Below are 23,653 nucleotides of genomic sequence, written 5' to 3' on the forward strand. Positions count from 1 at the left end.
TCAGATACATTTCAGTCAACAATCAGAAAGTACTTTTTCACTCTGGATAATCCACTGAGCTTGTAGGGATTTCTTTTTTTGGTGTTGCTTTGTACCAAAGAAATAATCCCTTTGAAAATGGTTATTTGCTATGGAGTCAGAACTTGGCCAGATAAGTCCAGACATATCTGTTTGATTAGATTCCATCAAGGGTAAATGAGAAACAGTATTGGTTTTGTAATTTGGGTGAACTGACCCTTTACACTGGCATCCTGCCTTTGAAATAAACTTCTTCTCTTCGGCCCCCAAAACACTCCTCAGACTAGAGTTCATTGCAATTCTGTGGGCAGCACAGCAATGCGCCAGGGGTCCGACTGAGAGCACAAAACATTATGAAAATAATAATGATCTCACTTTCACGCTTGTTTCTTCCTGCCCCGGCTGCTTATGGCGGGCGTCAGTGTCGATGGGAGTCATTAGAAGGGTCGGGCTCTCCTCTCAATTGATGAGGAGCGGCTGCAGCAGTAGGGACCAGGGGAGCAGGAGGAGGACAGACTCTGGCACACTAACAACCACAACCATCATCATCATCACCATCGCCACACGTAGCTGCTGCTCTGGGGAGACGCTGCCTCCTGTCAAACAGCGAAGGACCCCGGTTTGCCTGCAATGTGAAGTTGTGTGTGCGTAAATGTATGTGACTGCATCTGCTTGTGTATGTGTGTGTCCATGTGTATGCAAGTGTGTGTGTGTGTGTGTGTGTGTGAGTGTGTATGTGTGTGTGCATGTGCGCTTCCTGCTGTCTACATAATTCCCTCCCAGTCTCGGCTCACTCTTTGGCTTTGACTGTTCACTTCTCTTTCTCTTCCTTCACCTCATCCCTCTGTCTCCCCCCTCCTTCATTTCTCACTGTATCACTCCATATATTCATGAATTTCCTGTTTATCATTAAAACTTATGCATGAAAATAGAGGGTGGGAAGGAAAAAAAAAAAACAACAGAAAAAAAACAAACAGGGTGAATGTTGATGGGGGGATGTCTCGTCTAGGTGCAGCGCTGCACAGGCAGCCCAGTCCTCAGGGATGTGTGCAAGAAGACCACGATTCCATCTCCCTTTTCTTGTCTTTTCGTCTCCCTTCTCTCTTCCCTTCCATCCACCCACCTACCGCCTTCCTTCTCTCCTTCCTAACATTCATCCCCTCTTGCTTATCCTCCCCCCACCTACCCGCTGCCTTTCTCCTCTCTTCTTCGTCTCTCCTTCCCAGTGTCAAAGCCAGTTACAGGCAGAGGAGCTCTTCTTCTTAAATAATTCACAAGTTGATTAATAGACTCACAAGGGTATAATTAGGCAGGGGAGAGACAGTGGCTAGTGTAACCAGTACAGTGCTTAGGGGAATTAGAGAGTAGGGTTATTGAGGAAATGGAGGGTACTAGTAAGAAAAAAAAACTGTGGCGGCTGCAGTGGTGGACTCATGGAGAGGATGAAGAGGCAGTGGAGGGTGGTGGTGGGGGGGACCTTTTTCTGAGGCTATGTGTTGGATATGAGGCAGTCTCTCCAGGAGCATGGAGCCCAGGGTTTGTTTGATGTGGAAATTGGACAGTTTGAATCCGTCTCCTTTAATTTTTCACAACTTACAGGCCCCCCCTGGGTGCCTCACATTCCTCTTATAGGATATAAATTAGGTTTTTTTTTGTCCTCTCACTCCTTCAGTTTTTAAACCCCCTTTTTCTGTTTTTCTTTTACACATTACTCAGGTACCCCTGTTATTTTTTTCGGCACCTTCTTCCTCTTGCTCACTGAAAGGAGTTGCAGTTTCACCCCCGATGTTTGTCAAACAGTCAGTCATCAGCATAAAACTTCACTTATGTTGCCTCTAAGGCATCTTTTGTATTCTGAAAGGGATGTGCTTTCCGCTGCCAGACTGGTCTTCAAAACAAACAAACAGAACAATGGAACAACAGATCTCTCTTTTCAGTTTAGATATCATATTTTTGTTGTGGTGATCTCTGTCTGCCTCGCTTTTGCTGTTAAAGTAAAATGAAAAGAACCAAGGAAATATACCCAGACAGGTACAACACTCTGTCTTTCCAGCTTGTGTTTTTTTTTTTTTCTTCTCCTTCCCGGGAAGTTCTCTGCGAGTTAAAGCAGTCATATTGGGTACACACTGATGTTTCTTTGGTTTGTTCCTCTGTATTTATTTCATTGTCGATATCTCAGATTGCTTCCCACTGTCCCACTCAGCTCTGTTTTTTTTGCACTCAGGATTCGCTCATATCCAAACAGACTGGTATGTCCATCCCGACTGCGCAGGGCTGACTCTGATGTGCGCCATGTCTGCCTGCATGTCGACGTGTCAACTCTAATTCAAACTCCTCTGCTCTCCTCTCATCTGTCGGCTCCAGTTGTTGCGCTGGGTGTCAAAATGGATCTTGCTTCCCCAAAAAAGGTGGAAAGCAATACATTTTTCTGTTTGTAGGAGTCGATAGATACACTTTGAAATTAAGTTCAGGCATGTAGGAAGAGAGGAGCCAAAAGCAGTGAGCCTTGGTGCCACTGCTGTTTTAATATCTTGTTATTCACACAGATTTATCTTGACATGGCTGCTAGAAGAAAAAAAATGCAGTGATTGTTGTTTCACTTCTTTGCTTGTCTGTATCTGACAGTTGCACATTAATTATCCTTTTTGTATGGTGTAATTGGCCTTTTCTTTGTTGTGCCCAGACTAATGACTTCTTGATATTTTTCTTGGCTGTGGAGATACCCTGCCACCAGGAGGCGCTGAAAAGTGCAGGACCCCAATGTGTTGATTTATTTATCTGTGCCTGGATTAAAGTCTGTATACCTGATAAAGGGGATGTCAGAGGAGCTTTGACAGCCACATAGGCAGCACAGTGTGTGCGATTTGGTCGCTGTGCTGGCAGAAACAAGGAGTGTCGATGGCATCTTTGAAGTCCTGACAGACGAGAGCCTCTGAACATCCCCTTAATCTTGCCTTCCCCTCAGAAAAGCACGCGTGCAGACAGGTACTGAGCACGCCCGGCTCCCTGTTTGCCTTATTCTCTTAATGACACAAACCATTCAGCGACCACGCATGATAGCATTTCATCTGGCATAATGTGTGGTTGCTGCTTACTTCAAACGCTTCAGCGCCTCTCTGCATTAAGCCCATTGGAGACGGCAAGAGCCGGGACATGAACACACAAGGCTTTTCCTATTGGCTTGATGGGATGCCTGTGTGTAGCGTATGCTGTTTGATTGTGCTGATTGTTTTTGTGAGCCCACCTAAAGCAAATACAAAGAATCTGCCGTGTATGATTGTCTGGAAATCAGATCAATGGAGAGAGCTGTGTCTCGCACCCGAATGCTAGATCTGCTTTGAGTGATTCTCAGCGCTTATAATGACCCTTGAACCTTGAACTGTTCCTATTACTGATTCTTCACACAGCACATATGATTTGGCTTCTTTCAATACACTACAAAGACAGTATCAGGGAAATGCGGCAATAGACTGAGAAAGGTTGCATAGCATTACTCATTGATCTCAAGCTTATTGAGATGATGAGATTGTGATGATGTGATGTTTTTCACTCACCTGCCCTTTTCCTCCCTATCACATCCAGGACGACGACAGAGCAGCAATGCAGCGAGTGGAATGTGGGGGGCATTTGTCATGGAGGACCAGCACTACTGGGCAAAAGAGGGCACTGGGGTTAATTACTCCATTACTGGGTGGCTCAGCCAGGAGCTGTTTAAACAGGCCCCAGTCAGCAGAGGATTAGGCCTCATTACTCCAGCTAAAGTTGACGCCTGCGACCCTTCCCCAACAGCTCTTAATGTCGGTTTGCCAGGTATTCTGTAGGAATATTCATATAGAGGGAGGAGGGGAGGATATAGAAAGAAAAAGAGATTAGGACTAAGCAGAGGGGGGAGGACAGGTAAGGGGAACAAGAGCAAAACTAGTGGGCATGGTGGGGTTTAACTTCAGTGGCTTGCCTGCATCATCACCTGAGCTCATCCAGGGCTACAATTATCCCCCAAAATGCCCAAGCGTAGCAAGATTAACATCTGAAGCTCGGGTTACTCTCTCTCCCACCGAACCGAACCCCCAGCAATCCTTAGCCACTGTCGTCCTCCTCCAGGTATCTGATGGCACTCGGTGATAATGACAGCGCTCTCGTTTGCAAGAAGGATGTGCTGCTTGAAATTAGGTCGCTCCACGAGCAAAGCACGATGGGTCAGTTTACCAGGGGTGTATGATTTGAAATACTGTGGTTCACAATGGCAGTCGTGTCATTCGGCGGGGAAAGGTGTGTTTTTGAAATGAACAGAGCAGTGTACAATATATGAATAACGTCTGCTCACTGGAAGATAAATGTTATTCGAAGGCCATTTCATTTCTTATAGGAGTTCAGATTGTTGTTGGACTGGACTGAAGTGTGAATGGGTGCTAAGCTGAGCTGAATATGCTTTCTGTATGAGAAATGTTATGTGTTCAGTTGAAAGATAAAGAATTCAAGGATTTCAACAAAGTTTTCAATGGGTCAAATGTCTAAAAAAAAGTAGCTATCCTCCAATTAGAAGAGTCAACTGTGTACTAGGAGAACTAATCCAAGGGCTTTTCAAAACAGATTTGTGAGAGCTTGAGTTGTGGCCTGCTGAACTGCATACTCAAAGTTTTGTTTCAGTACCTCCTTTTGCTTTAGTCCAATCACCTGGAACACATAAAAAAAAAAAACCTACAGACATGTACTTCAATATCACACATTCACACAGTAGTCACACAAATCTCTCCAGAGGGGCTGCCAAATGCAGTCGATAAAAATCCTATTTCATATGAGTCAAAATGCTTTCTTGATTTATGGGACATGCCTGCTCGTCAAACTGTGATTTAAGTATAAATCCAGAACAGAGCTTCTATTATATAATTGAGGACAAAAAATCAATAGAAGCAGCTAGATGTGGCTGTGGCAAGCACGGCTTGCATCCATATTGAGAGTGTGCCTTCTTCGATCTGTGTCTGGGCTGGGCTCAGCTTCACTAGTCTAATCACACACGGAGCAGGTCGATTGGAGGACTTAGCCAGTGGCGCTCTCTGATGGCATATGTTAACATGATTCCCCCTCTTGCTTGCTGTTAAAAAAAGAAAGAAAAAAGCTACACCTGAGATCCTTGGCCATTCAGAGCTCAAAAAAGAAGGATTATTTTAAACATAGCCTGAGGTGAGAGCAAGATTCTTCGCTCCGGTAACCTGAGCAAGCTGGAGGCGGGCGGCTGAAGACAAGAGGGGCAAACAGGATATTTATCCTATTGATTTTCTGAAGTTGAAACAAAAAGATTTAGGGGGGCTTGACTCTTAAAATTCCCAAGGAGCCGCACACTGCTCAGCCACATGGCCGTGAGTGCATGCACACACACACACACACACACACACACATAAAAAGCATCTTGCTATTGAGAAGTGCGAGTGAGGTTTAGGGGCCTTGAGCTGCAAAGCTGTGCTGTGCTGTGGAATGATGTGCCCCAATGTGTGTCAGAGGAATCATTATAGCTAGTGCTAGTGCTGAAGCCCACCTATGGTGTGTGTGTGTGTGTGTGTGTGTGTGTGAGTCATGTAGCAAAGTGGAGGTGTGAGCAGACAACAGATGGGAAGGGCCTCAGTATTGCAGAGATGTGGCGTTTGTCTCTCCTGCTGAAGGGAGAAAAGCCTGCAAATCAACAACAAACACACTGTGAAGGAAAATGTGCAGGAATGTGAGTCAGCACACAGAAAGTGTCCTGGAAGTTTACAAATGTGAAAGGATGGTTCACAGTCTGAGGAGTGTGAAACTTTGCCTGTTGCTATATTCAGAATGTTACATTTAGTCATAAATTTTACTTTACAATAATGATCTAACTAAAAATTTTCAAGTGTGAGTCTGTCTGTGTAAAGGTTCCAATCATCTGTAATAGAGTCAATACATATGTGATAAAGTGTGTGCAGAAAATACAGGAATTGAAGTGAACCATGACTCTTTAACAGCTCCCAGTGGTTTTGGCAGAACCATCCAATCTCAGGTCTAAGAAGCTCAAACCAACAACCAAAACATGGGTGCAGACCAACCACATGCAACCACTTGCTTACATTTGTTGACTTGACACTCGACTGCTGGACTGAATAGTAGCGTCACTTCTGTGAAGGGACAATAAAAATCTTAGAACCACTTTGGTTTTGCACTGTCATCTAATTATATAGACACTACCATCTATTAGAATACAAATGCATCACTTAATGATAATTGCAGTCTGTCAGACAGGTCACAGGCCTGCGGTCTTGGCTGCGGTCGTCAGCCCACGCTCTCCAGCTGCTCCTGTTGAACCACCTGGGTCAATCTGCAGCCACGACTCGTCACCCAGCGGTCACGACTTGTGACTCCTCAGCCATGCTCACGGATGATTGCTGATCTCATAGGTGGGGAGGAGGTGTCATGGTAATTGTTCTTTGGAGTGCCCCAATTATGCCATTAACGGCCCCTCAGTGATGAGGCTAATGGTGAGAGACCTCGTTTGCATAGCATTATCTTAATTGAGCCGGAGGCCTGGCATGAAAACAAGCCGGAGATTATGTTACTGATGGATGGTGGCGATGGTCCGGCGGCAACAATTTACCCGACAGCTATATTAATTAACAGCTATCCAGTTACATGGGCTTTAACAAGGATGAATAAGTTAACATAGTGACTGTGACTGCACTGGTGACAGGGCTCCTGTGCTTATGTGTGGGCTTCTAATGGAAGAGACACACTAATATGGGATCTATGTCTGTGTGTGTGTGTGTGTGTGTGTGTGTGTGTGTGTGTGTGTGTGGATGCTAAAGAAGGCCTGGCATCAGATCTTATTACCCATTTCCTAAAGGAGGAAATCGAGCCAGCGTTAGTACCAGCCTTTAAATAAATCACCACACAAAGCCTGTGCTAATACTTTTAATCGTGAATTAATTACACACTCATTGCAGGGAGAAGACCCATAAATGTTCCAATATGCTCAGGCCTGAAATCTTTATCACACAATATTTTGGGGAAATAACAACTCCAGAATGTGTTATCTTATGTAATGTGAAGCAGCGAGCACATATTTTGGATCACGCTCAGACCAGAACTCACACATGCAGAGTATGTCTGGATGAGGATGGAGTTTAAAATGAAGCGGGCCAGCCAGGTAACTCTTTTGTTATGTAAAGATCTGCCATGTGATCCAGCTGGATAAAAGAGCAGAGAAAAAGAAGCCGTTCAGATAAGCTTCCCCTCATCAGATAATTAAGGATGCCTTTGCTCCAGTTTCCCCTTCTTAGCATAAGTGTCTGATCAACTTTCAAAAAGCTCATCAGTCAGAGTTGCTGCTCGGAGCTCCACCCCAGGGGCTTGAGCAGGTTCCTCTAGGATCTGTCTGCCCAAGTTGAGCTCTGCACAAGGGGGTTGTGGCCCGTGGTCTGCCCTGGAGGACCCAAATAAACTTGGAGAAAATCAATTATTCCACAAGACACATCCAACACTGAATGGTTGACAGCGCCCTCCTTCATAAAAATAATGAGCCCATGTTGTTTGTACCAGCAGGTTATGACCAACAGCAACGTGTTACAGTTAGATGACCTGCTGTAGTAATTATGACACAAGTGAAGGTGACGTAGAGTGCCAGAAAACAGGACTTCCCCACGGGACCAGTGTTTGACACTGGTGTATGTTTACTATTGTAACCACAACAACAAACATTATTTCAACCCAACCTAAACCCAAATAAGTCGTTTTTATGCCTCAACCTAAACAAACAGATACGTCCATGTTTACGATCGTTTCCATGACGATTAAGGTGCAGTGTGTTTGTTGGTGGAACGGCCATATGGAGCCTATGGTTGTCGCCATGACAACAGAAGCCAGGTAAACTTGCTGTGGGAAGAGTCCTGCTGGTCATATCTAAGGTAGTGGACAAATAACATGCATTGTCCTTTAGGCTGGATTGTATTTTGAGATATTTGAGGCCTGGGGTTCATTTTATGTGTAACTTTTGTAGGATTGCAATTAATGAATCAATTTATATATTGATTACTTTGCAATGTGTCAAATATTTTGTCAGAAAAATGTCCGAAAATGAAGTGTCTATCACTAAGTGACATTTTCAGTCACTTTGACTGAGGCCCAAAAGGTTTGATTTACATCAAGATGCCATCTAACCATTATTTCCATTGAAACAGTGGCAGATGCCCATAAATGGTTGTGAGAGCACAAAGTGACACTTTCAGATTATTTGTTTTGTACAAGCCACATTTTGGAAACTGCAGCCTGTAGTTTTTCTTTATATGTTTATCTAACAATGAATTCTTTCAACACAAATTTTCTCTGAAGTGAAAAGCTGAAGATTTTGTACACTTGAGATTTGCTGTTGTTTGGCATTTTTTTAAGCACTTAAAGTTCTTGATTTTGGATGGTTGTCACTGAATCAGGCAGACCGCTAATTGATCGATCAAGGATTAAGCTATTCCATGTGTTCATAAAAAATCATCATGTTTTTAGCCAAAGTTCTCAAGCTGCTGGTGCACACCACCATTACATGGGAAGGACTTGTGTCTCATGTTGTCTGCTTGTCAGTACTTTGCCATGCTGTGGTGCAAAGGAGCCATGCAAATGAGAAACTAGAATTATGAAAAACTCTCTTAACAATATGCAGAACAGGTCAGTGAGTCGCTCTTGGCTACGGGTTTGAATTTAGTAACTGTTTGTGCTTCCATCTAATTGCAGCTTCTCAATGAATGTCTTTTTTTCTGTTGCATTTTCCCACCTTGAAATCCCTTTGCTCCTTGTCAAAACTCTCCCTCTACCTGTGACAGCGTCTGAGTTGTGTGCACGGCCACCACCCCCCCAATTCCTCTTCCCTTATCCTTCCTCCTCTCCATCGCCCCCTCCCTACCTCCCCTGCTGCCAGTTTTTAACTACACTCCACTCTGGCCTCTGCTCTACTTGTTACAGCCCCAACACGAGTGCAAACAATCAAAGTCTTTGGGAACGCTAAAATATGCATGGCTATCCGTGACAGACAGATAAAGCAGGGCAATTAGCCACGTAATCCTAGAGCATCGCACGGAATAGTTCGCCTCAGCTGTCCTCCCTCCCCTCCTTCCCTTTACTCTCTTGGTCTCCATTAGTTAAATGTACTCTGTGTGTCGGCTCCCCATCAAATCAAGTAACACTTCCCCTAATTGGCTTATAAATTATACAGCAGGGCCTACATTATAATTTCATCAGTGGTAAACATTGTGGGGGCAGTTGGTAAAGAACCTATCCCTCATTAATTTCTTAATTTGGGTAGATGGAACGAAGGGGAAGTGAGGGAATGAACGGTGGAGAAAGAGAGAGATGTGGAGATCGGATGAATGGAGGGACTTGTATCACCTCAGGCAAAGAGAAAGAAGGAGAGATGGTAGAGAAAAAGAAACAAGGGGAAAGAAGCTGCTTCTGCTGCTGCTTTTGTTAAGAGATGTCAGATATTCAAACTGAGGGTTTTGTCAGTACTCCTCTGCAATAGGTGATGAGGGCCCCACTACCCCATTTCACACACAAATACACACAAGTAAACACACACACATACACACACTCTCCCAAGTCTCATTCGTTGTTCTTTTTTTATACCCACTTAATGAATATTTCATAACAAGCAACATAAATATTCATTCTAATGGTTTTGCACATAGTTATTACCGGTATTTTCTTTCTTTTTTTTTAACAAAAATACTCATTTCAAATTCTGCATAACCAGGCCTTAAAATAATTTCTCTCACTCCCCTGCAGACACTTAGAAGACCAAACAGGATTATCTGGATCAACTGCTCACAGTATTTCACAGTCACCAGAAATATTAGGAAAATCATTCCAAAAATCCTGTGTTTACTTTATGACAGCTTTAAATGGTAATTATTTACATGTGCAAATATGTATTTGTCTATGGGAGAAGCGTAAAGTTCATTTCTAATTTTAGTCATTGGCTGCACTCACGAGACAAACTTGAGAAATTCACAAAGATTCCCTGTGTGATGAAATCCTTTTTGTAAAAGGCATTAGGTCTGTAGCCAGCCTTCCTCCCCTTGGCAGATAAATGTCACCCAAACCTGCTATTATATTGCATAATACACTTTTAAGGGAATTTTACATGGCCTGTGATAGATGCTATGAAATATGAGGTGTGAGAATATGACACCCTCTGATCTCTGAAAGACACATATTAAAGGCAACTCTCAAATGAGCCATCTCCCCCTTATCTCCCCACTTTTTCTTCCTGCCGAAATCTGGAATATAAAAGGCACAAGAGCCCTTCAGCCTTCAAAAGGAAAGTTAAGCGCTCCACATTCGTGGTGAGATTTTAAAAATGGAGCCACCTGAAGGCAATCTGTCTCCACTGGAACCCAACTTGTCACCGCAACAGAGAGCTGTCACTTCATGGTGGCAGTGCTGATGGAGACAGACATCCATCATCCGCCGCATTATGAGCACACTACATGATGTCTTGTAGGCCTGCTGAACAGTGTGTTTCACTAAAGATCTGCTGAAACATGCTCTAGTAGTGCCATGCACGCTTTTTGTTGACTTATCCCTGTCATCTTAGAGTAAAAAAAAAAAAAAAATACAGGTTTTCAATCCAGAATCAATAAAGAAATAACAATCAATAAGTCACAACATTGCACAGACGTCTTTAAACTATATCATTTACTGAAGAAAACACACTAAGTCCTGTAGTAGACTCATTTAGTAGTAAGATTTATTCAGGTATCAAAGGAAGTTTTAAGGTGTGAAAATACCAAACAACAGAGGTCTATTTTGGCAGCAAATCCACTGAATAACTACATTATGGTTCAAATGTTGCTGAACTGTAAAGTACTGTAGGGAAATATATGACATGACGTTTTCTAACTGAGCTAAGCCCACTTCATTATTCATAATAGGTTCATGATAATTGAAAACATGTGTTTTCAGGGCCTTTAACTAGCAAATTTGCAACTAATTAAATCTCTATAAACTAATTGCCACCCAGTGAAACTGGAGCCTTTAGGCACCTTGAGGGTTTAGAGGCTTGAGGCAGGTGCCCAAAACTATAGCTAAGATGATTTTATATTTGTCAATTTGTCAAGGATTTGCTGACTTTCTCTGTTTCATAGAACTATTAAAGGAATATCTGCGTTGTGGACTGTTGGTCAGACAAAATGAAATAATTTGAAGTTCTTATGTTTTTCAAAATACTCATGGTTTTCAATGAAAATATAGCAATATTTCATGCCCTAATAAAACATTATAGAGGCAAAAAAGTAGAAGGAAAAAGCACCAACTGCAAAAAAGCACAGTTAAGTGAATACAATGTCTCTTCCCACCTTTGAAACCAAGAATGTTGTGCTAAACGTCAGAAAAGGTTAAAGCAGTCGCACACACAATGCAGCCCCCTCCACTTAATTACAGCAGGACAAGAGGAGACAGGGAGCATGTTGAGAATGAGTTTAATTAATGTAGCAGTAAAAAGTAGCCCTCCCTCTCCATGTCCGTTCTGCTGTTCAGTATTAGTTCCACTTCGATGCTCTCAAAGCCACGAACAAATAGTGACTCTAATGATGGACATACAGCTCCCCCCACCCCCATCCCACCTCTATCCTGCTCACACTACCCCTCAGTTGGTCTCGGGTCACTGCCCTCCCTTAGTTCCCCAGGGATAGCAGAGTGGGGGAGTCAACCAGTTAGACAACCATGTTCACCCCATCCGTTCAGAGAGAGCAGAAGACAACCTTGCATACTGACTTCATTAGCACTGACAAGTTTGTATGGGGGGGGTATGGTTCAGTTGAAACAAAGGAGAGGAGCCTCGTGGGGGCGTGAAGGGAGTCAGCAGCTGCAAAAATGATGCAACTCTGGATCGTCACTGTGCCAAAGCATTTACTGCGCGTATTTCTGGGCCCTGACTTTACAGACAGCCACGTTTATTTCAGAGCTGTGTAACTCATGTGCTTCCAGTCTGGTTTCTATGCAAAGGCATTGAATAATTGTAGAAAAAAGGCAAGTGGGATTACTGACGCCATTAGGTTTTAGGTTTTTTAAATTGTTGACATTAGAAAGCTTGTGCCATCCACACTTACAGTACTCAGAAAACAATTTCCAACAAATAAAATGTCTAAATCCCATTGAATTAAAGTGAGTACAGCCAATGACGTTTAACCAGAAGCTCAACTAACTACAATTGATTGTGATATACACCCAGTGGCCACTTTATTATTTATATACATCCTGTACTATCTAATGCAGTCCAATACAACAGCAACACTATGACATGTAGTGGCTTCACAAAGCTCATAATGATGTGTTTTTTGGTGGCACTGCACTGTTAGAGCTGTGTAGGCTAATTTAAATATTAACTACTGAGGCCATAGATAAAAGGTGGAGTTGCACTGGACTATATTGCATTGAGATGTGATTTGAATAATTTATTCTTCCCACATAAGCACATCACTTTCTGTGGCCTCAGTGCTAAAACATACAACAGAATTTACACCTCTGTGACCATGTCAGAAAACCTTATAGGCATCATAGAAGTAGACTTTGAACCTACACTTCAACTTCACTATTAAATATCCAAAAAAAAAAAACAAACAATCCCTGAAAGCAAGTTTTTTTCAACCTACTCGCAAATAATCTGAATCAGTCTCAAAGCACAAGGATATATTATGCCATCTGTAAATGTCCTCAAAAATCATTGCGTTGCACAACCCTATTATAAACTGTACCCAGAATTTTTGTCAGAAGTGTGACAAAATGTAAGAAGAATCAACAGGAGACTCATAAAAGCACAAAGCTCAAAAACACTGGTGTGATCCCACCAGGTGATGCAGCCGCATGTCTGAGGCAGAGAAACAGCTGCCATGTTTTATAGTGTAAATTGGAATATTCGAAAGCAACAAAATGAATCGATACTCTTGAGAGAATACAGCGAGACATATTATGTTCAAAATCTAGTCTAAACAAAACAAAAGGAATATCACATGAAATTATGGTGTGAAAAGGTGTAATGAATGTTTTATGCCATCCAGCCACTGACATAAAGGATATAAATATTGTATGCAAAGAGAAAAATCTCCCGTTTGAAGTCTTGAGAGCAAAGACAGTGAGAGAGAAAAGGGGGAAGCAGGTAATTACTATTGGAGATGCTCTTTGACAGATTATTATATTAAAGCAGGAGGAGGATCAACCAAACATAGCTAACCTTTGTAACGGTGCTGGTCTCCACCTATCAGTGACAGGAACATTACAACCTGAGGAGCCACTTCCACTTGACAAACATACACACCTAGCATCAAATCCTCAGACTGAACAAAAAAAAAAAAAAAGCAAACCTGGCAGCCATGAAGGCACCAGACACTGCAGACCTATTAAAAACTAATTAAAAGGCTGTTATTTGCTTATACTTTTTAGAGCTCTGTGTACAACATGTAATTAAATTGAACCAGTTTTAATGAAGTGCCGAACTCAGCTCCTTTCACAAAAGCAAGGTTATCTTACACACTTCAGCTGCTTTAAGAGCAATAAAGAGGTTTCATGTTTTCTTTTGAACTTATATTTCAGAAAATATGTGAGAAAGTGATCTGTAAAGATAAACTGGCCACTATACCCACTGAACCAAGTCACCAAGGCTGTGGCCTCTAGGTTCTTAAGCAATTTTTTTTTGACAAACCAGTATTTCCAAAGTCAAGCCTGAATGCTCATTATCAGTATTTTTTTAAGTTAATAAAATACGGTGTTTCAGTCTACATTTCACCCTAAAATTAAAGATCAGAGTCAGCTAATAGTTGGTATTCTTCAAAAGGACTAAGTAAACACTGCTAAATCAATGTTCAAATTATATTGGTAGCATTAGTGTGTGGGCTCTCAGTTTTAGCCAGGTTTCAGTCCAGTGCATGTTTCATTTAGCAAAGATATATTTTTAGGTTATTGAAGAACTTGGCTCAAACACATACACATCCCACTCCTATGTGACTTAACCCTAGATTAATTATATTAACCTCAGGAAGAGAGTGCTAATGATGAGCCAGGAAAGTGAGCAAAAATAAATAGTAGATCTACTGAATAGTTCTACTGTTACATGGATTTTGTGACTTAGTCCAAATCATTTGAAAAGCTCTTGCAGCCATGGCCAGGGTCATATGATAAATGATTAACTTTCTGATAAAATGGGAGACACCCTTCAGTTCCTCAAAATGGATTTCACAGAGTCCTGGGCCCATAGATGCCACCACTGAGCTGAGAAATGTGAGGCTTTGAAAAATAAAATAAAAAGGTCGCCTTTCATGAGATCCTGAGGGTTTGGAGCTGAGCCGCCTCCTCTCTCCTCGCCCTGGGGTAGGCTATCATCTCCAGTGACACCAGTGGGAGGGCAGACCCCACCCCACCTCAGCTGGACATGGGATGTAAGGGATGAGAGGCAGCGTTGGGATAGAGGAGGCTCTGCTGCTGTCCCATTCTCTCAGGCCCAGCTTTGTGTTTGATCAGTGGCTGCCGACCTCCATGTCTCCAAAACAAGGAGCCAGGGTCGAGGGGAGGAACGGAGAACACATAGCTGAACCTGTATCTCCTCCCAGTAGCCCTTGTTCCCTCCAAATATAAAAAAGGGTTAATTGTACTTAACAATATGCTCTCTAACCCCACCCCACCATCACAACCACCCTCCACCACTTGATTAGAATTAGAATCACATCTGGCGCCATGTTCTGTCCCTCATTACTGCTGAATCTTATTACAACTCGCTCCCATGGGAGGGACTGTGCCGGGTTTTTAAACACACTTTTCGCTTTCTTCCTTCCTCTTGCTCATCTCATCTGCCTCACCGCTCCTTCTATTCTGCGTTTACATTAGCGGAAGTCCTCATCTGAAAGAATGAGTGAGCACCACCACCCTCCTCTTCTTCCAGGGCTTGGAAATTGTTTTACAGTGCCAATTAAAGTAGGTATGTTGAGTTTTTTTTTTTTTCCAGAGTATGTATTATTCAGAGTGTATTATTTGTTGCACTCAAAAAAGAATAAAAAAAAACCCCCACTAAAATAGGACTAGCAGAGTAAGTTCCACTTACTTGCAATAAAAACTACACCAAAGGTTTGGAAATACAGTCAACATAAGGAAAATGAGGGAGCTTATTTATGGTGCCCTGAAGTCCTACTGAATAATAAAAACCTCCTCAAATAACTACATTTTAAACTTTGTTTCTTTGCACACTTGTGCAAACACTGTGTCTGACTGGGAATTAATTTTAGAAGGGGGGGGGGGATAAAAAAATCTGTAAAGTTTGAGTCCAAACTGTTTTACCTCAGTAAAATATTAATTTAAAACCATGGCAGGAGGAAGTAGTTTCTCTGCACACTTTGTGGGCTAAGTTTGCAAGGAAATGAAAGTTTGAATAATCAAAGCCTTTTATTTGAAATTTTAAGAACCAATATAAGGTAATAAAAAACTATGAACAAAATGCATGAAAAAACTGTAGCAGTGATGTCTGACAAAACTGGACCCTTCATCAGAGCAGGGAGCTCTGAAGGTCACAGGGAAATCCTGAGGTTCCTCCGACTGTTCGCCTCTAGATCATCGGTGAGTCGCAGAACGTGCAGGGTGCCTGCAGTATGTTCTTTATCCACTCTGGATCTGTGGGTGAAGAAAACACATCAGGTTTAACATTTGGAATAATTATTAAGACCACTTTAACCTTTCACTTGATTTTGGAGATGTGCCGACAATTTTCCACGTTGGTCTTGCTGACTGAATGATTCCAGAGTGCTCGAGTCACTTTTCCAAACAAGTCATGAGGGCAGTGTTACTGGATTTAGAAACATTTTCATAACCAGTCTGCCGTAAAACACCCCTCCCCTCTATACGGCCATAACAATCAGTTAGCATAAATACCTACAGTATTTTTGAAAGCCAAACACCATTGCTCTTGCTCATTCAATATGATGTATCACTCCATCTGAAGCAGCTTTAAAACGTAATACACACGGTTTAAAAACCAAAAACAGAAGAGCACAAACACTGGTGAGATGTTTTGAGGCAGGAGCTGAGATGATGTTGATTATGACAGATGCCAAAACTGCACAGACCTGTCAGTCTTTAGGCCAGATAAGCTGGAATGACCAGGAGAGCCATCCCTCGGGTACTCAGGCAGGACTGATAAAGACCGATACCGGCAGATGAAGCCAATGCTCCAAAAATGGGAAAAAATATAATGTTTTTCTCTCCCTCCTGTTACCTCTGCAGGAGCCACATACTGTAGCTGACACTTGAACCATCTAACAAAACTAAGGGGATTCATGATACATCTATCAACATTTTAGCATCTAATGTATTGACACTGTACCTGTAAAAAGCTGATTAGGAAATAGATGAATAGTGAATAGGCTTTCTCTAGGAGAAATCAGTTCTTTGTAATCCAGGAGGTTATCACTGATGTTTAAGAAATTAGGATAATACAGAAAGCTGACTGTTTTGACATTTGACCTCTTAAATTAAAAGCTCTGTCCTCATTGTGGACTGATTACTTTTCGAATTTCCTGAAACCTGCTGTGCATTCAAAACGTTGAGAGAGACATGACACTAATTTCAGTGCAACTTGAACAGCGTTCTCTCTATGGACTACTGTCTTTAAAGTGGCACTTTTTTTAAAAATTAAAAACATAAAGGCATAAGACAAACACTTGAAAAAAAAATCCTCTTTAATTTCAACAATCATTCATGTTTTTCAGGTTCATGACAGACTTGAAATCCAAGATGTCAAGAGATGATCTGTGCGGCAGAGCAGGATGAAGGCTGAAATTGAAGGTGACAGGGGGAGATGGCTGATCGAGAATGCGACTGTGAAATGGAGGTGGAGAGAGATGGAAAGTGGCGCTTACCCTCAGGCTCTGGCAGTCTGGCGATGGTATCCAGCAGGAGGCAACGTCTGAACGTCAGCGTCTGGCAGGCCTGGTATGACAACACACACCTGGAGGAGGCCGAGAGAAAGGCATTAGAGAGCTGGCTGGCAGGGACACAGACAGGGACACACACACACACACACACACACACACGCACACACACGCACACACACACACACACACACACACACACACACACACACACACACACACACACACATACACACACACACACACAAAAGTAGAGCAGAAACTGAGGTAGAGCTATCGGGCACAGATTTCCCTCTTAGTGCCCACCAGAGGCACCATGTTCAAGCTAGTGAGAAAGCAGGAGAAATGTTTGACAGACGATATTTATGAGACGGTGAGAGAGGTGCATGGGTAAATATCAAGAGGTGGGAGGCTTGATTACTGCTCTGTGAAGATAAATAAACCGTCAAAGAAGGCATTTGGCATTAAGATTCAATTCATGTCCTGACTGTTAGGCTCAACTGTGGTGTCTGAACCAGCAGAGCACCTACGCTCCCTGTGAGGCTAAAGCTAATAAAAAACGTCTTTAGTGGATTAGATTTGAACTTGTGGAAGTTATTCAAAAATCAAAGAAAAAATAAATCTGTGTACCTGAGCCACATGTGACCATTTTTACAGATCGCTTGTTTGTGGTCTGTGAAGGGCAGCACGGCCTGACACAGGCTGCAGCGCTCCGAGAACGTCTGCTTGTTCATCTTGTTCTTGATGTGGCCAATCAGAACCTGAGAAGAATGACAGAGGGTGTAACACTGAATTTTTATAGTGTTAGCACAGGAGAATGTGAAGTTAATACAGTTTGTTACACTAAAATTAAGCCTAGACTGCACTAGACTGTGGAACTTTTGCTGAACAGCGTCAGTTATGGTAAAGTGGTCAAAAGTATGCAGACACTGTCAATATACCTGTGTGTACCTTCATTCTGGTTTTCATGGAAGCTTAGCTGCACTGACTTCACTCACCTAATGTGCCTTTAAGTGTACACTGTGCAGTATGTTTTATTGTACAGTGTGCTACCACTTTGGGACTGCTATCAGCATATCATTAATAGCATGGAAACTAAAAAGACAAATCAGGACATGTGGTGAGAAATTGAAGTCAGTAATTATGAGGTGAGTTGTATTTTTACCTCTGACGCTCTGTCATTGTTGTCTTTGGCAAGATACTCCACCAGGCCACAGGTGGGAATGCTGATGTTCTGAGCAATCCAGGTGTTGAGGTACACAACCCCCAGCACCTTTTTCATGTTTTCCCTCATTAGGTGGGTCTCGACATCATTGATCCAAGACTGCACTTCTGCCATCTGCTCCTCCTCCTGATTCTCCTCCTGTTTTAGTCCACCAGGCTCGCCTTCTTCTTGCACAGCATCCTCTTCCTCCTCTCCATCCTCCTCGTCCCGTACACACACCTTGCTTCCCTCCTGCGCAGGCTTCCAGCGGTGACTAGTACGAGGTGACTGTAGTGACTGGTAAAGTATTCGAACCAAAAAGAGCTTTAAACGCCACAAATAGGGTGTGTCTACTTCCTGGATTTTTTTATCAAGCTCTTCCTGCAGTGATGAAGGGATGCACTTGTTTTTTAAAATTTGCCACCTCACAAGATCAAGCAGGTCGGCCATCTTGTACAAGTTCTGTGTGGGGGACTTGAGCAGCAGTGCTGCAGCCGTTGTTGGTGTTTTCAGGGTCACAAAGTGAACCTGGTAGGTCCTGTTAATGGGATGAAAGCTGTCCACTATACCTTGTGTGCTGACCATTGCAACATATGCTCCATTGCGGCTCACGGCAATCCCATGTATCCGTCTGCCTGTTAGGTTTTCAGATCGCAACACGTTCTCTTGTTTGAAAATCAAAGTGTTTTCAGTAAATGTTGGCGTCAACTTTTTTATACACCCATCCATGGAACAAGTGTACACTGCAACGTTATGCTGACTGACTGCTAGCGAGACTACAGGAAGTGAGTGCAGCCCCGCCACATGAGAATTGTGTACATTTAGTCCTGCCGGCGAAATCATGAGCAAACACCAAAAGACATAGCAGCCGCGTGAGGCAACAATGAGACTGCAGTTGGATTTATGGATCGGGTGGATCATTGGGACACATTTGATGTTTTCCACAGCAATCTGGTCACACTCCTTCCAGAGGATGACAGGGTGTCGCAGGGTGAAGTAGCCCTTAACCCCCGATAGGCTGACCGGCATGATCTTGACAGGTCCCACCTCACTGCCAATGATCAGGCCGCTCATCCGGCGGTCTGTGTTTTCATATTCCCACCAGGCCAAGTCACTGGGCATAGTGACACCTGACTCAATGATGTCGTAAAACACAACATCTGTTCCATTGATGAAGGGCAACACAAACTTCCACAAAACAAGGTCACCATTCTCCATCAGGACAGCCAGAAGGACCATCTCTACGTCTATGCACGAGTTGTCAGGCTGAACCTGTTTGATTGTGTAAATGCTCGACCATTCCATTCTCAAAGGAGTCTGCATACTGAAGCGCCGCTGCAGCTCCTCGAAGTCCAGCAGATTCGCCTGCGGCGGCTTGTTGTCTTTTTTGGCGAAACCTCGCTCCTTGAGCCTTTCACTATACTTTTTGGTGAGATCGACTAGCATGTTCCACTCGAGGCGTTTGTGGCTGTTATGAATAGTAAGCCTGTGGTCAAGCGTTAGGCAAGCCAGCAGACAGCGCCCACTAGAGTCACAACCTAACGGAGACCAACTGGCATATTTGACTCCTCTGTGCACTTCTAGCGATGGATTAATCACTCTGTCCGCCAGAAAGACTTGCCTTACAGCGGGGTCTGGATGTGTAGAGAACTTCTCTATTGCTTCGGTTAACTCTCCTGCTGGTCCCACCTTAAAGGTTCAAAACACAAATAAAGGCATTTGGTGACTTGGTGACAGCTGTGAACTGTAACCCAAACATTAGGTGCATTAGTTCAACAGCTTTGTGGATGACAAAGCTAAGCATTTTCTATTATTCCTAGTGGTTTCAAAACATAAAATAAAAAATGATAATAATTGTAGTGTCCTCTATCAAGGATTTAAGAGTAATTTCTCTTCACAAGTCATATTGCATATACACACAAACAGGAGATCCTGCAGCTAGAACACAACAAAGAGCCACGTGAATGGCCGACACAACAGCATCATCAGACTTATAGTATATTTACTCTGTCAGTTGTGCTTTGAGTACCATTTGATACCACTCTCAGCTCAGTAGTACTCCTATTTACAATTGGTTAATCAAATCTATAAATGACAGCAAGAAACCAACTTTACCCTTCTGTCACTGTGCCTGGTGGATTATAAAATTCAGCTCCATCCAATGCTTTATCTGCCAAGAGGATTTTTGGAGCAGAGACGAACCTATAAAAAATCATGTTTACACACTCGAGCAGCTGCGCAGAGACAGATTTAACACAGCAAAATAGTTTTTCAGTTTCCCTTTTCATCGACATTTGCTTTAATTATTTTTTATTCAGTTTAGTAAATAATGACAATTCAGAAACATCCACCACTGCCAAACTAATAGCACAGAAGCAAATGTTAGCTTGGCTGGGCTACCTAGGCATGTTTACATGAGTTGCTTATCAAATACTGAAATAGTAACACTATTACAATACACTCACAGATGTCATTATGTAATCCCCTATGTATTCCTCAGACATATTTATGCTATTCAGTAGTAACTGTGGTAATAATATATCCATGTGGCCCTTAAAAAAACTTCTCTTGATATATAAATACTGTACTATACTTCAACTATACTACAAGACCAAGGCACATGGTGGCCCACAGTCAATAGAAGGATGGATGGACGGAGTTCTTATTTTTTTACTGCACTTAGACCATCAGTGCACTGATTGATGTAGGTGCAGGGGTTAAAGCTAAAAGACTGTTTTTTATTTGCTGAAGGGAGACGATGTCTCTGCAAGCACTTCCCCCAAATCTGAGTTTAAGACGTGAGTGTGATGTGGAGGAGCTGAGTCTCTGACATGTTGCATCCAGCAACATTAGCAGTATTGTGAAATGTACATAAAGGAGAAAGTAACTCTAATGAAGCAGATGAAGGGGTCTAATGTTTATTTCTGAGCTGTAACAGTTTAATCAAATACTGTTTCTGTAGAGTCGAAAGTATTTTTGTTTTCCCCATCAACCAAAACATTTCTTCAGGCTCAGTGAGTTCATGAGTCCATGGTCCTACAGCAGAGAGCAGAGCAAACAGCTGCCACTCACAGGTCAGTGCAGGGACAATGACGGGCTGTTTACTGACTGATCCTTTACTGTCTGCAGCCACACCTGCTCGGCGAGCTGCGCTGCGGGTTTCCCTGAAGAAGTGTTACCTTATGGACCTAAATGGGGGACACGTGTGGATATTTACCCGCAGTCTGTGCGCTTCCGCCGGGACGGGGACAGCCGTCCTGTGCAGCATCAGGTCCTGTCTGTTGCTGTGGACATCGCACACCAGCTCCATCAGCGACACGGAGGTGGTGGTGCACACGGCCAGGCGGTGATCGTGCGACCAGGCGAGCGGCTGCAGCCCGCTGACCGGGGCCATGAGCGGGATGACAGGGTCGCGCTTAACCGAGACATCCTCCGAGCTGCTGAGCAGGTTGTCCTCGGCTTCGGCCTCGGTCTTGATGACCACATTTGAGGACACTGAGTGCACCGAGCTCATCGTGTCTGACGGACTGGCAGCCGCCATGTTTGCTGAGCTGCGGAAGTGACGTCATTGAGCGCGGGATGGGAAAAAGGGAGCGGAACTTCCTCCGCGAAAGGTGAGGTCATGACTTATGTGTATATATATATATATATATATATATATATATATATATATATATATATATATATATATATATAGTTCATCATATATTGTTCATATGTATATATATATATATAGTTCATCATATATTGTTCATATGTATATATATATATATCTCCATTTATGTCCAATGAGAGAGTCTCATCTGTTGTCTATTATTCATATTTTCATTCAGTGACAATCCTGTTTATCCTATTTCAGTAGGGCCCAGCTCCTAAATCATCTGTGGGGCCACACCATGGTGCATAAGGGGAAAAAACTTTTAAAAAATTATTTGTTTTATTGAATATGATTTGTGTCATTTTTATTTGTAATGCTTTTACATCCTCAGAACTCCATCCATCCATCCATCATCTTTACCTGCTTATTCCTAATTAGGGTCACAGGGATCTGCTGGAGCCTATCCCAGCTCTCTTTGGGTGAAAGGCAGGGGTCCACCCTGGACAGGTCACCAGTCCATCACAGGGCCTCCTCAGAACTCATGTTCTTTAAATAAAATGATCTGAGAAGCAAAAATCACTCAGCTGCTCACATCTCAGGTGATCACCTGAGAATATAGGTCACAAGTACACATTGCCTCATTTTAAGGTGAAAAGCAAAAACAAAATGTTGCAAACAACTGACTTACTCTATATTGTAAAGGTATACCCTGAATGTCGTCATTTTTTTAGCAAATACAGTGCATAGGTCTAAATCAAGAGGCCTGTTATTGAACAGCTAACAAGCAAATCTGGGCGCAGAGGGCCATCGTTCCTTTACATGTTAGGAGCAAATGAACATGTTGGACAACTGCTTCTTCTGCTTAGTGAGTCAGCAGAGGTGGAGGTACTTAAACAGTACCTCAAACAAAGTGAAACAGGTGTATAATCATGTAAATGTGATGGTTGCGAGTTTTGGCCTTTAACCCTCTGTCACATAATACTTTACTGTCAGGATACACCTGCAGTAATCACAGTCATTTGTCTTGCACAGCGTGTGTCACAATTAAAAAATACATATTAGAAATTAATATATTTTATATTATTGACGAGTATTATTGAGTAATTGGTTATTTTAGTCTGTCTTCATATTTAAATTGTACAACATTTTTGTGAACTACATACAAGCCAGAGTTACAGCCAAGAATAAAAAAAATTGATGTGCAATGAAAATTAAAATTAAGTTTAATAATACTGAGCAACCCATCAGAGTTTGCATGTTCTCCCTGTGCTTGTGTGGGTTTTCTCCAGGTACTCCTGTTTCCTCCCACAGTCCAAAAACATGTATGTCAGGTTGATTGGTGACTCTAAATTGCCCATAGGAGTGAGTGTGAGTGTGTGAGGTTGTTTGTCTCTATGTGGCCCTGTGATGGACTGGTGACCTGTCCAGGGTGGACCCCTGCCTTTCACCCAAAGAGAGCTGGGATAGGCTCCAGAAGATCTGTGTGAGCCTGGTTAAGGAATAAAGGGGTATAGATAAGGGGTGGATGGATATACTGAGCAAAATTTAACATGACAACAGTGATTCTGGAATTTGTTTGTATAGTTATTTGCTCATGTCATTTGTTCAAATATCTGTGGCATTAAACAACCAGTGTGAATGCATATATTTATGAATCTATAATATATATATATACATAATTTCATAATAAAACATTTTTTGTCTGTTGTATTCAGTGATTGTGCTTCGGCTTTGGAAAAGCCATAATGTCTCAGAAGAAAACATTACGTGCAGACTTGGAAATTTACAATCACGACTTGCACATTCTTGTTTTAATTGAATTTGATTAGATGAAACTTTAATGAACTCCATGGGGAAATTTTGTAATCTATGTGACACATTAATTCAAAGAGAGTAGGTCTATGTTGAAGCAGCACTGGCAATCAACAATGA

The 23,653-nt window shown here is 42.5% G+C and overlaps 1 protein-coding gene across 5 annotated transcripts; it reads right to left on the reverse strand.

The window, feature by feature from the left end:
* Nucleotides 1–15,508: 15,508 nt before the first annotated feature.
* On the reverse strand, nucleotides 15,509–21,673 carry gtf3c4 (general transcription factor IIIC, polypeptide 4). Of its 5 annotated transcripts, XM_026298296.1 has the most exons (6): nucleotides 21,341–21,673; nucleotides 18,085–19,812; nucleotides 17,550–17,680; nucleotides 16,908–16,996; nucleotides 16,116–16,182; nucleotides 15,509–15,663 (listed from the first exon to the last, which is right to left on the reverse strand). In XM_026298296.1, exons 1-6 carry the CDS (start codon nucleotides 21,662–21,664, stop codon nucleotides 15,561–15,563), a joined length of 2,442 nt encoding a protein of 813 aa, XP_026154081.1. In that variant the 5' UTR covers nucleotides 21,665–21,673; the 3' UTR covers nucleotides 15,509–15,560. The 5 variants fall into 5 exon arrangements, 4 of the variants coding, with proteins under 4 accessions (XP_026154081.1, XP_026154083.1, XP_026154084.1 ...); XM_026298298.1 differs by lacking the exon at nucleotides 16,116–16,182 and having other exon boundaries at nucleotides 21,341–21,664; XR_003295093.1 differs by having other exon boundaries at nucleotides 15,586–15,663; nucleotides 16,116–16,996.
* Between the last annotated feature and the right edge of the window lie 1,980 nt (nucleotides 21,674–23,653).

Source organism: Mastacembelus armatus, chromosome 12 (assembly GCF_900324485.2).
Source record: "Mastacembelus armatus chromosome 12, fMasArm1.2, whole genome shotgun sequence".
Classification (NCBI taxonomy): domain Eukaryota; kingdom Metazoa; phylum Chordata; class Actinopteri; order Synbranchiformes; family Mastacembelidae; genus Mastacembelus; species Mastacembelus armatus.

Coding starts and splice junctions, on each gene's coding strand:
- gtf3c4 (XM_026298296.1), bottom strand. CDS start 21,664: ATGGCGGCTGCCAGTCCGTCAGACACGATGAGCTCGGTGCACTCAGTG. Junction 19,813..21,340: donor CGGAAGCGCACAGACTGCGG/GTAAATATCCAC, acceptor TGAACCTTTAAG/GTGGGACCAGCAGGAGAGTT. Junction 16,183..16,907: donor CAGACTGCCAGAGCCTGAGG/GTAAGCGCCACT, acceptor GGTCTTTATCAG/TCCTGCCTGAGTACCCGAGG.